The sequence below is a fragment of the Sparassis crispa genome (genome assembly GCF_003851025.1).
Source record: "Sparassis crispa DNA, contig_000015F, whole genome shotgun sequence".
Taxonomy (NCBI): Eukaryota; Fungi; Basidiomycota; class Agaricomycetes; order Polyporales; family Sparassidaceae; genus Sparassis; species Sparassis crispa.
In genome coordinates, this window is record NW_020939762.1 from 828,257 (window position 1) to 841,410 (window position 13,154).

The following is a 13,154-nucleotide window of genomic DNA, read 5'->3' on the forward strand; positions in this document are numbered from 1 at the left end:
TGTTGCTCTTTCCAGTCTGCGCGTATCTGACGCTGAGCGCAGTACTGCTTGTATCTTTGTAGTATCACTTTTCGTGCCTGTGCCATCTCTTGATTCTCACGCTCCATGGCAAAAAAGCGAAAAGAGACACATAGTGCTACTCTACATGATTTCTTCTCGAGGAGCGCGGCGAACAAGAAGCCCAAGGTTGAGGAACTCGTTGTTGGCTTGAAGAACAAGAAGAAGGATAGACTCAGGACCGTGCCCACCCACGAAATTATCGTAATTGATTCGGATGAGGAGGTCGAGGCGAACATCGCGGTGGACCCTTCTACAAGCCGTCGAGCGAGAGAAAGCGTCGCGTCGAAGGCCGTCGACGTGGGACCGAAGACTTCGTTCTCCTCTGGACTAACTTTGAAGGTTGATTCCAGTCTCTTCGGAAAACCATCTGCTTTGCTACCTTTCGATACTCCTGGCTCTAAGACGAAGGCGGACCCGCGGGAGAGTTCGCCGTTCGGGATTCCTTCTCTCTTACTCCCGTCGAACGCTTACTCATCATGCACGATCTTCAGGAATGGTAGTGCCAAAGCTGAGGCTGTAGAGTCGTGTTCAACCTCAATTTCCGGGCCATCCACGGTTCGGACAGATGCAGAACTCGAAGAGATTGATATTAGCCAGGGTGACTGGGCAATGGGAGACGACGAACTGGATTTCGCCAATGGCCATGTCAACGCCGAGCCTGACGGCTTCGAAGATGTGGACATTGACCTCACAGTCGACGATTCGGACTCGTCCGCAAACTTTGGTGGTCCGGACGTTCAGGAGTGTCCTCTGTGCGGGAAGCAGCTAGTAGGGCTTGACATCGTGGTAAGGCGTTCGCTGCCTGGAGATGGAGCTTGCTCTAACATAGACAAACAGGCAATTCATGAACATGTGAACCGATGTATAGACACAGTATCGTCGCCCAAGGGCAATACTTCGGCTGACACTCGCAACATTTTGAAACCATCATCTTCTCTTCAAACACTCGATGCCCGTAGCTGTATTGCTCATCCAATGAAGAAAGAATTCAGCAGCTCCAAAAGCGTGGATGGGGGCGGTATATTCTCTCGCATGATGGTTTCCAATCAAGAGAATGAAGCATGGAAAGAAGCATCAGTCCTCGAGGAGCGACTCAGCACAGGCCGCCGGGGTAGAAGGAAAGCGCCTTTCTACAAGGTCATGCAGGGTATGCCCATCGCCGTAGACGCGTTCTGCTACGGCACAATCCCGGGTGTGACTGCGTATTTCTTGACGTGAGCGATGGTGGAGAAATCGACGCCTGACGAAAGCGACTAATTGCATCGTGCACAGGCATGCGCACTCTGATCACTATACCAACCTCTCGTCGAAATGGAACAGCGGGCCAATATACTGTTCAGAGGGTACTGCCAACCTCATCATCCACATGCTCGACGTTGACCGCAAGTGGGTCCACCCGTTGCCCATGGATGTACTGACTGTGATCCCTGATACTGGCGGTGTCAGCGTGACGCTAATTGAGGCCAATCATTGTCAGTAACCTTCATCCACTAGTTGCAATGTCGCTGAAATCAAACTCCGATACCTCTGCAGGCCCCGGGTCATGCCTCTTCCTCTTCGAAGGCTTCCAGACGGTCAACGCAGGGGATAGTGCGTTCAAGTCCCCATCTGTCGGCACATCTAGGACGTTCAGATACCTCCACTGTGGCGATTTTCGAGCATCACCGCAACACGTCCTGCATCCTGCTATCAAAGGCAAACGGTTGGACCATGTCTACCTCGACACCACTTATCTTGACCCGAAGGTACGACGGAATTTCCTCAGTGCATGTCTGAGCTGTCTCATTTTTGATCATGCATAGTATTGCTTTCCTTCACAACCTCAAGTGATCTCAGCATGTGCTGAGCTTGCTAGGAGGATAGTCACAGGACAACCTCTTCGCGATCCAGGAGACTTGAATGCCAAGAAGAGCCCAACTATGGACAAGTGGATCACTGTGCAGGAGAAGCCTGCCGACAAGAAAGAGGAGAAACCAGGCAGGGTGCTCGTTGTTGTGGGGTAGGGCTAGTCAATCATTGCAGTGTATCAATTGACGCTTCTCTCGCGCCTCAGAACGTATTCTATTGGGAAGGAGCGAATCGTCAAAGGTGCAGTACGTTCTCATTTAGAACGTTTCCGCGGTAACAATATCGAACTACAGCCATCGCACGAGAGTTGAATACACAAGTTTACTGTGACACGCGCAAGACAGCTATCCTCCGCTGCCAGCCCGATCCTGAGCTGCATTCAATGTTGACAACGGACCCAATCAAGGCCGGGATACACCTGGTCCCTCTGGCAGTCGTTGCATCGGATAGACTGAAGACCTATGTCGAGAGATGGAAGGGCCATTTCAGCAAAGCTGTTGGATTCCGACCGACAGGATGGACGTGAGTGTTTCTTGACCAACTTGCAGTTGAAGGTGCGTTACTGAACCATTTGTGCTAGATATACCCCTCCTAGCGGCGCAGAGGCCATGCCAACGATCTCGTCCGTCATCTCCCGCTCGCAGAGTCGCACATTCACGCACGCCCATCTTACCCCGACGAAGAACTCTACGGCGACGCTGCAGGTCTACGGGGTACCATACTCGGAGCATAGCTCATTCTTCGAGCTGACATGCTTCGCGCTCTCACTCGACTGGGTGAAGATGATTGCGACAGTCAATGTTGGGAGCGAAAACTCAAGACGGAAGATGGCAAAATGGATAGAGAGATGGGAAGCGGAAAGGAAGAAGAAAGGAGCGGTGGAGATCGTCAGTCATAGAGCGGAGGACTACTGGTAGCTCTCTGCTTTCCCTATTGATTTGAATAAGTTATTCCTTGCGCGTAGAACCGTAGAATTGTTTCTTGGAAATGCCTGCCAGCAGAACACGCTTCGGCTTGCCCTAAACTGGTGGTCCGTGCGCAATCTGTCTCCCGTACATAAGGGAGCTGCGAAGAAGGTAACAACTCATACTTACCTTGATGGCACAAGCTCCTTCACGTCCCTGGGTCTGTGGGCCGTGAGGGCCTCTCATAGCACGGCGACCATGTCCTCAGGGGGGCCTTGCGGTTTGTGTGGGCTTCGGCTCATGCACCGTCTCAATATTTTCCTGTCCTGCTTCGGCCCTCGGGCTGGGCAGGCCTTTTTTTCTGCCCTTCGGTGTTTCTAACCCTAACCCTAAATGCGATCAAATATAATGTTCATGCCGAATGTCAGACCCTGACATGTATTCGCAGTCAATTCTTGAGTATTTAAATCTACTCAAGTGGGAGCGCACGCTTTGTGGGACTATCTACCGCACTGTGAATACTGTGTCTCAAAGTAATATTGTGCATTGAGAATGATTATGGCATTCCTCGAGGGTTGTGCATTCTGCCATCACCAGAATGTTCGTCGATGGACATCGCTGTGGTGAGTAGAACTCCTTCGAGTGAAGATGGACAAGTGCCGCTGCTCCGACACAATCCCAATTAAAAGGTCGGTCGACGACCGCTCAAGCTCGTTCGTAGAAACCTTCCAAATTTGGTGGATTGAATCACATGGGGCCGGCGTGGTAGAGGCCGTCGACCGAGACGATGAGCTCGGGCTGCTGCTCAACATCCTCCCCGGCGAGCGGGTATATAACGCGCCAGCCACCCCACCCCCACACGCTCGACCCTAATGCTCCGTATACCCCGCATCGCGACGAGCTGCCCGTTTCGCGCCATGTCCTCCCGCACCCGTCCAGCGAACTGGAAGTTTCTCGCACCACCACCACTCCCCGGACCCACCTTCGCCGCCCAGTCAACCCTTCCGTCGCTGCCCGTGCCCACGCTCACGCACACTTTGCATGCGCTGAAGGCATCACTGCGACCCATCGCGTGGGACGAACAGGAGTATGCAGCAGCGTTACGCAAGATCGACGAGTTTGCGACAGGTCCCGCAGAAGAGCTTCAGAACAGGCTAGAGACGCGACAAAAGGAGACCATTCATTGGCTTGAGGACTGGTGGGACGACGGCGGATACCTTATGTATCGGGACTCGGTATGTCTCGTCATTTATAATCAAGTGCGGATAGTAAGGGCTGACCGGCAGGACCGGCCAGATCGTCGTCAATGTGTCTTATTACTGTAAGTTCTGCTGTGCTTTGTTGAGCTATCCAGGAGGTACAGACAAGCAATTCTGCGTGGTTCCTTCTCAAGCGCAGCGCGGTACGAGAATGTACACGCCCAATTATTCGGTGTTTTGTACGCACCGGCGACCGCCTCAGACAATTCAAATGTCTTAGCGTGTGTTCGCAGCCGAGATGTCTGAAAAACTCTCGATTTTGAGATATTATCGTCGGCCTTGGAAGAATGCTGCATGTGTCCCAGTGGAGATCTTTAGATGAAGGTCACCTCCACGGGATTCGTGCAACTTTCACGGAGGGTTTTGATACGATAATCTTGAGACAGATGCGGCGCGAACACACTTTAGGATCTTGCCGGTGTAGAATCATCTTTACGATCATGTCGCGTTGCCCTGAAGTGCGTGATAGAATTCTGACCCGGTTACTTGGACGAAATACACAATGTTGCACACTTCAAGGTAGACCACAGAAATGACTGCTGGACGTGCCGTCGACATCCCGAATTTTCTCGATTAATTCTACCGTGACCGTGGTGCTGATTCATCCCAGACGGGTTCAAGGAGCACCCCCCACACCTTCCCCAGACATCCGTCCATCGCGCGGCTTCGCTCGTACGCGCCGGAATGTTGTTCAGACAGCAGGTTAAGCTTGGACAAGTTCCTCCTGACGCAGTGAAGGAGGGACCACTGTGCATGGACACCTGGCGGTATGTAACCCGCGTGCCAGGTCGTAATCGCACTGATCACGTCTGCAGGTGGATGTTTGACTGCAGCCGCGTTCCAGGTCCTGGAGCGGACTGGAGCGTAAGCTATGCGCTGCCCGGTGAGCGCGGGGACTCGGGACACGTCGTGGTTCTGCGACGTGGGCGCGTCTGGCGGCTTGAGCCGTGGCGCAACGGGCAGCTTCTAAGCCTTGCGGCACTGCAGAAGTGAGTGCTGCAGTGGTTCTCCGTTTATTCAACGGGTATGGAGCGTCTCCGCAGGCAGATCCAGCACATTTACGACAACACTACGGCCGAATATCCTGGTGTAGGCATCTTGACTGCGTCGAACCGCGATGTCTGGAATAATGTACTTATCTCAATTCCTCGCCCGTTCTACTAGCTAATGAAGCACAGGACTACAACGAACTTGCCGCTGACCCTCACAACGCCGAGGTTCTCAAAACGATTCATGGAGCCGCATTCGTCGTCTGCCTCGACTCGGAGCCTTACCCATCCTTCATGGACCACAGCCGCTCTCTCTGGCATGGCGCGGTCACCCCTCAGGCGGACGCGCCCGGCGGGGCACTCCTGGGGCTACGGAACCGGTGGATGGACAAACCGTGCCAGTTCATCGTCTCCGAAGATGGAAAGGCCGGCTTGCTCGGAGAACACTCCGTCATGGACGGCACGCCGACCGTTACGCTGTGCGATCGCGTCCTCGATATCATCGCCGCGCCAGACTTCGTGCAGCAGTCGGGTGCTAAGGATGGCGCGCTGCCGACCGCACTTGACTGGAATGTGTCCCCCGCAACGCAGACTGCCATTGGTGAGGCTGCGCGAGCTGCCAGAGAGCTGATTGAGAGCCAGGCGATGGGCATAATCCGCACGTCGTATGGGAAGGCTGCTATCAAGGCGTTTGGCGTCTCCCCGGACTCGTGGACCCAGCTCATCATCCAGCTCGCATACGCGCGGCTTCTGCGCGCACGCGGCGAGAGGCGCCAGGGTGGTACGTATGAGGCTGCTACGACACGCCGGTTCTTCAAGGGTCGTACGGAGGCGATCCGGGTGGTCAGTGCGGCGTCTGATGCGTGGGTGGCGAGCATGGATGACCCAAAAGTAAGCGTGAGTGAGAAAGGGGAACTGTTCGCACACGCTGTGAAGGTGCACGGGAGCTGGGCGCGCATGGCTGGCAAGGCGCATGGCATAGATCGCCACTTACTGGGTGAGTGCTTAGTTGTTCAAAGAAGTTGCCAAGTTAATTTAGTCCAACGTACTATCAGGTCTCAAGAAAGTGTTGAAGGAGGGCGAGCCTACACCCGAGATGTTCACGGACCCTGTCTTCTTGCGCTCGAGCAACTGGGTGCTCAGCACGTCTGCAATTTTCTCAAAGCATTTTGGCCCGTACGGCTGGGGCGAGGTCGGTCTTTATTTATTTCTCTCACTTCGTTGTCCTCATTTCAGTAACTTCAGGTCGTAGCGAACGGGTTTGGAGTGGCTTACTTGACCGGCTTCGACGGTGAAGCTCTCGTCTCTCCGCTTTGGAATTTTCGCTCATTTTCCAACAGATTACTTGCAGTTCACCATTACGTCGCGCACTGAAATGCCCAACGCGGAATTCTGCACGGAGGTTGAGCGCGCTGCGAACGATCTGTACCAGCTGCACCAAGCGTTGGCTGCAGAGAAGGCGTCACACGTCCCCAAGGCGAAGATGTGAAGGCCCAGATTCAGAAGAGTTTAATGCGGTGTCCGTATCACGGTCATGCATGTATTGTATACCTCTGGAGCTGCATTTCTCCAGGCGGGGTTTACAAGAGAGCTGTGTGACATTACCACATGTGGCGGCGTCCACGGGCGTCTAATGATAAGTCGCTTTGTTCTCGTCCCTCTTCGTTGCTCTGCGGCCGGTCACAAGCAAACACAGTTTTGTGCTGATATGCTCGCCTGTGGCATCGTGTAGCTGTCGGAGTAAAGCACACAAGGACGTCCATTTGTTCTCACAATCTTACCTCAGAAGCGGGTTACATTTTGCTTTCCGGTCAAATGTCAGTCAAGAAATGCCGTTCCGAGTCTTTTGTTTCCACGGGTACTTCTGATGTGCTTAGGACTCCTCAACAACTTCTCAGATCCCAGTGCTTGTGCGTCCATCATTTACCTCTTGTACGCATCAGTCTCGTAGCCAACGATTCCATGAGGCAAGCACGAGGCTTGCGCGTTTTCCCTACGCTTTTGCTTCTGACGTGGCTGCACTAGCGATAATGCCATATGCCCAGGCTGGGCGACTGCGCTATACTAAAGCGCTGCTGTGGCGACTGAGTATAAAGGCCACCGCGTTCGAGCGACTGTCTGTGGTCATCCATCAGCTCTTGCGCAATCTTCAGGTAACGTCGAGTGTACACTGTCTATGACCAATTGTGCTGATCATTGTCTTATTGTAGATCTCTTCTCTCCCTCCCTCCGTGCCTTTGATAATGTCTCTGCCCCCTCCTTGCTTCACCCCCGGCTCTCTATACCTTGCTGGCTTCGCACAAGCCCGCGGCCCACACGCTGCTCTCATCATCCCGTTCAGTCCCTCAGCCGGGCGCCTTGTGCACATCCGTATCGACTATGAGCGGTCTCAAACTTGGGTATACCAATCTAAACTGCAAGAAATCACGGGAGACATGTTCCTTTCGACATTGATCAAGCTGCGAGACGTCTCTCTGGGCCATGTGACCGTCGAGCAGCTCGAGCACGCTGCGGCGTATGTGCCACTACCACCCAATGACCACCACGGAGAATGTCTGCCATGGGCCTTGGGCGTCGTCCGGAAGCTCCAAGAGATGGGCTTGCTGAACGTGTCTGATGTCCATCAGCTGGGGGAGGAGTTTGTCCAATTTTCGGCCGGGAACTGGTTGTACGCCACACGCCATAGGTTCCCGAACGTTAAGGAATCTCAGTTCACCTCGTAGCCGTCCATGTATTTTTCATTGTAGATAGAATGCATCGTTACCCACCTCTGACCTCATTCAACGCAACCCCGCTGTTCTGCAAAAAGTCTTGACAATTAGCGAGTAACAGACATATTATACATTGAGCTGAGATATGAAACCTGAGGATGGCCATAACTAAAACAGACCTCGCGACCATGTCGACTCCTTCCCTTGTGCTCGGGCACTAGTGAATTATCTACAGAGACAAGAATTGATAGAGAGCAGGCAACCTATTCTGCTGGTACATCACGTCGGTGACGTCGTCCTTCAGTAGCATGCGCAACTCTTCTAGCGGGACGTCGACGCCCCGTTCAGCCAGCTTACGCTGCGCGACGGCCTCCCAGTCGACTTGGGGATATGTCTCCATTGCTACTGACAGATGATCCCAACCACGGAAGCCGCATTTGAGAGCAAGCTCGTCTCGCTTTTCTTCGGCGAGATTGGTAAAATTGTTGAGTGCCTGCGCCCTGTCAGCTGTAACGTCACCTGAGGATAAGAAAACAAATTTACTCGTCTCTCTAGCCTATCGATGTGCCTGTCTATCATCCTTATATCATCCATCATGGAATTATATTCCTCCTTGGTAAAGACGACGACATCGGAGTCCACAACTGACGTCGTGGAAGTCGGCTGTGTCCTAGCTTCTCTTGAACCCCAAATTGAACGCCTTGGAGTCCAACGCGGCAAGACACGCGGCCTTGCAGAAAAGACACTTCGAGATGAGCGTGTGAGAAACATAGTAGCTAGTACAGATAGTACACAAAGGGAATTCGGATTCGCCCCTGTTCCCAAGAATGGAAAGCGTAGTGGTTGCGGTGTGTCACATATCATGTGACCGTCTCACGCGACGCCGTAATTTTCAACCGTGACTTGGACTAAGACTTGGACCAAAACATGGACCTCCTCAGTCTGAACGACGATATCCTCTCCCTCATAGCAGCTCTTCTGTCTTCAAGAGACGCGCTTTCTTTGTCTCGCACAAGCAGGAAAGTCCATGTGATGGCGAAGCGACACGCTCTCTCGACGGTCGAACTCACTTCCTCGGGTCAACTCGCAGCCTTTTGCACATATATGCTCTGTGATGTGTCGACTCACTTACTGTGTCTGCGAAGCCTGAAGGTGACCCTGTCTGCGGTTGGAGTGGAAGATGAGGGAATGATCGACTATGCCAGCTTCAACAGCGCGTCTCTGCTTGCGGCACTTATCGGACAGGCATCTCGTCTCAGATGCCTTTCGATTAGCTGCTTAGATGAGCTCATAAAAACCGAACCTCATATTGGGGCTGCTGTTGCTTCTCTTCCTAACCTCGAGAAGCTTGAACTGCATGAAGTTGGTGCACGCGCACTCGACGTAGTGAGGAGGCTGCGGAGCAGGCCCCGCGTACTTAGCCTGCACTACTACGGTAGCAAAATCAACTCGAATCCAATCTCCTATACCCTTCGCAATCTTCAAAACCTACAGATCGTCCGCCTCTCGGGTATCGTCTGGCCAGAGGAAGATAGTGCACCCGTCTGGACTAAGCCATGGCTCGGCGTCCGTGAACTCCAGGTGATGTACAGTGAAGCTCCCATGACGGAATTCGTCCGCGCATTTCCCAATGTTCGCAAGCTCAGTATTCGGGGATTGTATAGAATCTATGACCACGTTCAAGAGCCGTTGTGCTGGCATAGCTTGGATTTCATCCATATCTACCAGTATGACGATCTTGCTCGCTGGAAGATAACTTGTCCCGTCTTTTGGCTGCGGTACGAGCAGTTCGGGACGTATCCACAGTAGATACGCAACATCGTCAATGCAGTGCGGGACATGACGCCCCGTATACTGTCCTTGACAGTCTGCCCGATTTCGAAAATCGAGTTCTGGACCGGTCTAGCGGACGTTGCTTCAAGACTCAGATATCTGGACCTCCGCTTGGGAAATCTGAGTCGACGTTCAAACTCTAGCTACCTTGCAGAATGGCTGGTGAGATTGGTGCCATTCAACACAGGACAAAATTCGCGCATGCTGACATCAATGATATTCAGGATTCTATGCCTCCAGTCCTCGAATTGAATATAATCTGCATCCGAGTGGGTGTAGACTCCAGGATGGTGCACCGTCCATTGACTCCAGGACACACAACCACTCAGCGTCCACCCTTGCGTCTTGCAACGTCCATTCCCTCGCTGAGGTACATCGCTCTCGATCACGATATTGTGAGTAGCGGCACCACAGCACTCCCTATGGTGGAGAATGCGTCTTGGTATCGCGCCTGGGGACCCGCGGAAGAGCGTCAGGTGCATACAATTCCGTCCCATGTGGGTGTGCGCGTCCATGGGTACTTGCATGCCGACGATATGGAGTCACTCGAGAAGCTCGAAGGTGAGCGTTTCTTATTCTAACACACTGTTGGAGCAAGTGCACTGAATCTTTTTGAAGAACTGTTCTCGCCGTCAGAAGTAGCCAGGAAGGACTGAAGTAAATGTAACTAAATCGTACCCAAGTGTATGCTATATTTTGACGCGTGGAGTCTACGCCTTATGTCTCACACTTCGTCGTGCCGATATCGTTCTATTAGACCACAAATATAACAATTGAACACGTTTTCAAGCGAAGATTTATCTCTAAGTTGCGGCAAGATCTCCCGGAAAGAATGCAGGAAAGACGTATTACAACATGCATGAGGATGGCATACCTCAGGGTGACCGGTCCTTAAGTGTCTAAGTGTGAGCTAAATCATGGAGAAAGGATGCCTGATACGGAAAATTCGAAAGTGACGGTATACGTGTCGAAAGACTGTCAAGACCGCAGAGTTTCACCAGTGAGACCCAAAACTAAAACTGAGGGAGAACGTGATATCGTTAAACGCATAGGGTAATGTATGCTGAAATCACCGCGTGGATGTTAGTAAAACCCAGACAATTAAAAAAGTGCATGGCAAGTGCTCTAAAATGACATGAAAATTTATTGAGCTGCCCGGTTTGGCATTTTTGGGGAGGGAGAATCGAATATGGAGAAATTGAGCAGAGGGCGTGCTGTAGCTAAACATGTGTATGAGAAGACGCGTGGTTGGGCGGAAGCAACATGATTCAGACACTCGATGTACAAGGCGTGGGCGGCCGCTCGAAAATGACATAAACCTTGAGGTCTTTGTTCGATATAACGCGTGGCAAATAAGTCTGTGTAAGAGCTCGAGCCGCCAAAGGGGCCGCGGGACAAACAGGCGAAGGCACCATGAGTTGTAATTCGAAGACTGCGCCGCAGACCCCCTTCGGAATGCTGACAGATGCAAGGACGGAGTCAAGCGTGGGCCAGTCCATGAAAATCCAGTTCTCCGGGAAGGGAAGCATGATGCGGATCACGAAGAGGGTCGTACGTGGGGAAATTAATTGCGTGAGCAGCTTGACTGCGAGGGGTGCCATTGGGGACCAATGAATAGAAGCGGCGACTCGTTCCAGGGCACTATCACGGATGGGATCTGTTTCCAGAGCGAGGATGCCTGCTCTGTTCGCCGTGTCTTCGTCTATGATCGTCTTGAACTCGGCGTCGAATTCCGAGGTAGAATTTTCCTCGACTTCATCGTCGTCGAGGTCTATCGAATAGTCTTCCATGCCATCCAGGTCAAGACCGCCATCGATGTTAGAATGATCATCATCGCCGGTTATGGCGTCGTCATCGTTGCCTGCAGCCTGAGCGTCGTAGTACTGCTGGGGCATGTCTCCGTCCTGGAATCGATTGTCGGGAGGCGTCGCATCGTCCTCGAAATCCACTATATTGACCAGATGCTCAGCGAATTATAGAACACCACAGATATAGCACGTACTCCGAGAGACTCGCGAACATTGCTCGTAGGATAGATTTCTCAAAGTCGGAGCAATCTTCCGAATTAAGGCGAAGAGGCTATCCACGTCCGTGTCATCCCAGTGAATGAACGCATTATCGACCGTGACACTCGCCCGACTCCCCACTAGCCACTGAAATAGTGGGCCGTAACGTGCACAGTCTGGCTTTCGTAGCTCGAGCGTGCGCAGGCTGAGAGGGGACGGGCTGGAAATTTGACGGCGAGTATGACTTGCCTTGTGAAACGAGAGTCGCTCCGTTTTCAGGGATGATAAGTGGGGGAATGCCTGCAGTGTGCGCAGAAGCTGGTTGGAGTTCCAGAAGTCGACGATGTCGATGTGAAGGCGAGAGACAGATGTGAAGTGTGCGAGGAGGAGGGCTCTTGCTTCTTGCGGAACGTCACCCCAGCTGAGGTCAATTAACCGCAGTGTTTGGATACCCTGGAACCTCGTCAAGAATGGCAGCACGTTGCTGATCCACGCGTGATCAGGCTCGTACGTGCCAGCCCGCAGTCCTGAGCATTCGTCTTGGTCCCACAAGCCCACCATGAGGCACCCGCAGATCTCTATTTCGCGGACATACGGGAGTAGTCCAGAAGATGTGTAAATCGCTTCAAATTGCCGTATATTTGTCCGCGGCTTCAGCCTTAGCGTTGAGAAGAGATAAGTGCGGGTTCGGGACACGAATGCACGGCAGGTGAGCATACATGCGTGCAAATCCTCCCGCGCAGTGTTTCCTGCTGCAACATTGTCCGCGATCATGTCATATAATTCTTGGCATAGCCTTGGGCTTTGAGCAGGAGATACTCTGCAAGAGTGTTGGTCAGCCCATGAACACATAGAAGTGCAACAGAGAAAGGACACACTGTAGAGTCGTCATAGCCTGAGGACTAACGGTATACAGCGAGAGCGGGGACGGTGGGATACTGTACACGAAAGCATCGTTGGTTTACTTATATATGAAAAATGCAGGCTTCTATCTATCACGAGGCAGTGGGATGGGGGAATGATGAGCCTTCTATTATCGTTAGCGACAGGGAAAGCGACCGCACTTTTTGCAACGGACAATCAATCGAAAAAATCTGTGCTAGTAATTCCGCCCTGAGACGACCACAAAGCGCCTAGTATCGCTTCGAGCGTGCACCCAGCATATGATAGCACTACCGTTGGAAGGATGGTTCGCAACCTCAGATTCCCATCAATTTTGCCACCTGCCATGGCAGTGTGTGGTGCATACCAATGAATGGCAGGAATGGTGGATATGATCTGTGATCGAGAGGTGGGAGTGTACCGCTAGTCTCCCAAAGGCAGACTGACACTCTGCTTCAACCGTTGTTCCTCAGAATGTCTAGTCTCATACCAAGAACCGTCCGCGTTCCGCGACGTCTTGTATCAAAGTCCGGTTGTTACAAGGGGTTGATTCGTTACAAATTCGTTACCATGAGTTACAAGTGGATTTCTTATCCATTAGTATCCGGTCGTAACACCGGCCTCAAACCGGTAACAATCAGCCGCGCCACCCTGCAGACCC

The 13,154-nt window shown here is 52.5% G+C and overlaps 7 protein-coding genes across 7 annotated transcripts; 5 read left to right on the forward strand and 2 right to left on the reverse strand.

Moving 5' to 3' along the window:
- Nucleotides 1–105: 105 nt before the first annotated feature.
- Nucleotides 106–2,825, forward strand: SCP_1602990 (DNA cross-link repair protein pso2/snm1; the record flags this gene model as incomplete). The annotated part of the gene is made up of 8 exons (XM_027764747.1): nt 106–846; nt 898–1,274; nt 1,333–1,532; nt 1,594–1,805; nt 1,863–2,059; nt 2,114–2,148; nt 2,202–2,430; nt 2,489–2,825. 8 exons carry the CDS (start codon nt 106–108, stop codon nt 2,823–2,825), a joined length of 2,328 nt encoding a protein of 775 aa, XP_027620548.1.
- A 905-nt stretch (nt 2,826–3,730) lies between these two features.
- SCP_1603000 (Carnitine O-acetyltransferase, mitochondrial) lies at nt 3,731–6,550 on the forward strand (the record flags this gene model as incomplete). Its single annotated transcript, XM_027764748.1, has 9 exons — nt 3,731–4,048; nt 4,110–4,134; nt 4,683–4,839; nt 4,888–5,061; nt 5,116–5,203; nt 5,251–6,058; nt 6,117–6,253; nt 6,307–6,352; nt 6,402–6,550. 9 exons carry the CDS (start codon nt 3,731–3,733, stop codon nt 6,548–6,550), a joined length of 1,902 nt encoding a protein of 633 aa, XP_027620549.1.
- A 541-nt stretch (nt 6,551–7,091) lies between these two features.
- Nucleotides 7,092–7,784, forward strand: SCP_1603010 (hypothetical protein; the record flags this gene model as incomplete). The annotated part of the gene is made up of 2 exons (XM_027764749.1): nt 7,092–7,214; nt 7,272–7,784. The coding sequence occupies 2 exons, from the start codon at nt 7,092–7,094 to the stop codon at nt 7,782–7,784; spliced, it is 636 nt and encodes a 211-aa protein (XP_027620550.1).
- Nucleotides 7,785–8,001: 217 nt separating this feature from the next.
- SCP_1603020 (hypothetical protein) lies at nt 8,002–8,543 on the reverse strand (the record flags this gene model as incomplete). Its single annotated transcript, XM_027764750.1, has 2 exons — nt 8,002–8,265; nt 8,316–8,543. 2 exons carry the CDS (start codon nt 8,541–8,543, stop codon nt 8,002–8,004), a joined length of 492 nt encoding a protein of 163 aa, XP_027620551.1.
- Nucleotides 8,544–8,699: 156 nt separating this feature from the next.
- SCP_1603030 (hypothetical protein) lies at nt 8,700–9,581 on the forward strand (the record flags this gene model as incomplete). Its single annotated transcript, XM_027764751.1, has 1 exon — nt 8,700–9,581. The coding sequence occupies one exon, from the start codon at nt 8,700–8,702 to the stop codon at nt 9,579–9,581; it is 882 nt and encodes a 293-aa protein (XP_027620552.1).
- Nucleotides 9,582–9,611: 30 nt separating this feature from the next.
- Nucleotides 9,612–10,261, forward strand: SCP_1603040 (hypothetical protein; the record flags this gene model as incomplete). The annotated part of the gene is made up of 3 exons (XM_027764752.1): nt 9,612–9,767; nt 9,830–10,166; nt 10,224–10,261. 3 exons carry the CDS (start codon nt 9,612–9,614, stop codon nt 10,259–10,261), a joined length of 531 nt encoding a protein of 176 aa, XP_027620553.1.
- Nucleotides 10,262–10,873: 612 nt separating this feature from the next.
- SCP_1603050 (hypothetical protein) lies at nt 10,874–12,503 on the reverse strand (the record flags this gene model as incomplete). Its single annotated transcript, XM_027764753.1, has 3 exons — nt 10,874–11,553; nt 11,608–12,431; nt 12,490–12,503. 3 exons carry the CDS (start codon nt 12,501–12,503, stop codon nt 10,874–10,876), a joined length of 1,518 nt encoding a protein of 505 aa, XP_027620554.1.
- Between the last annotated feature and the right edge of the window lie 651 nt (nt 12,504–13,154).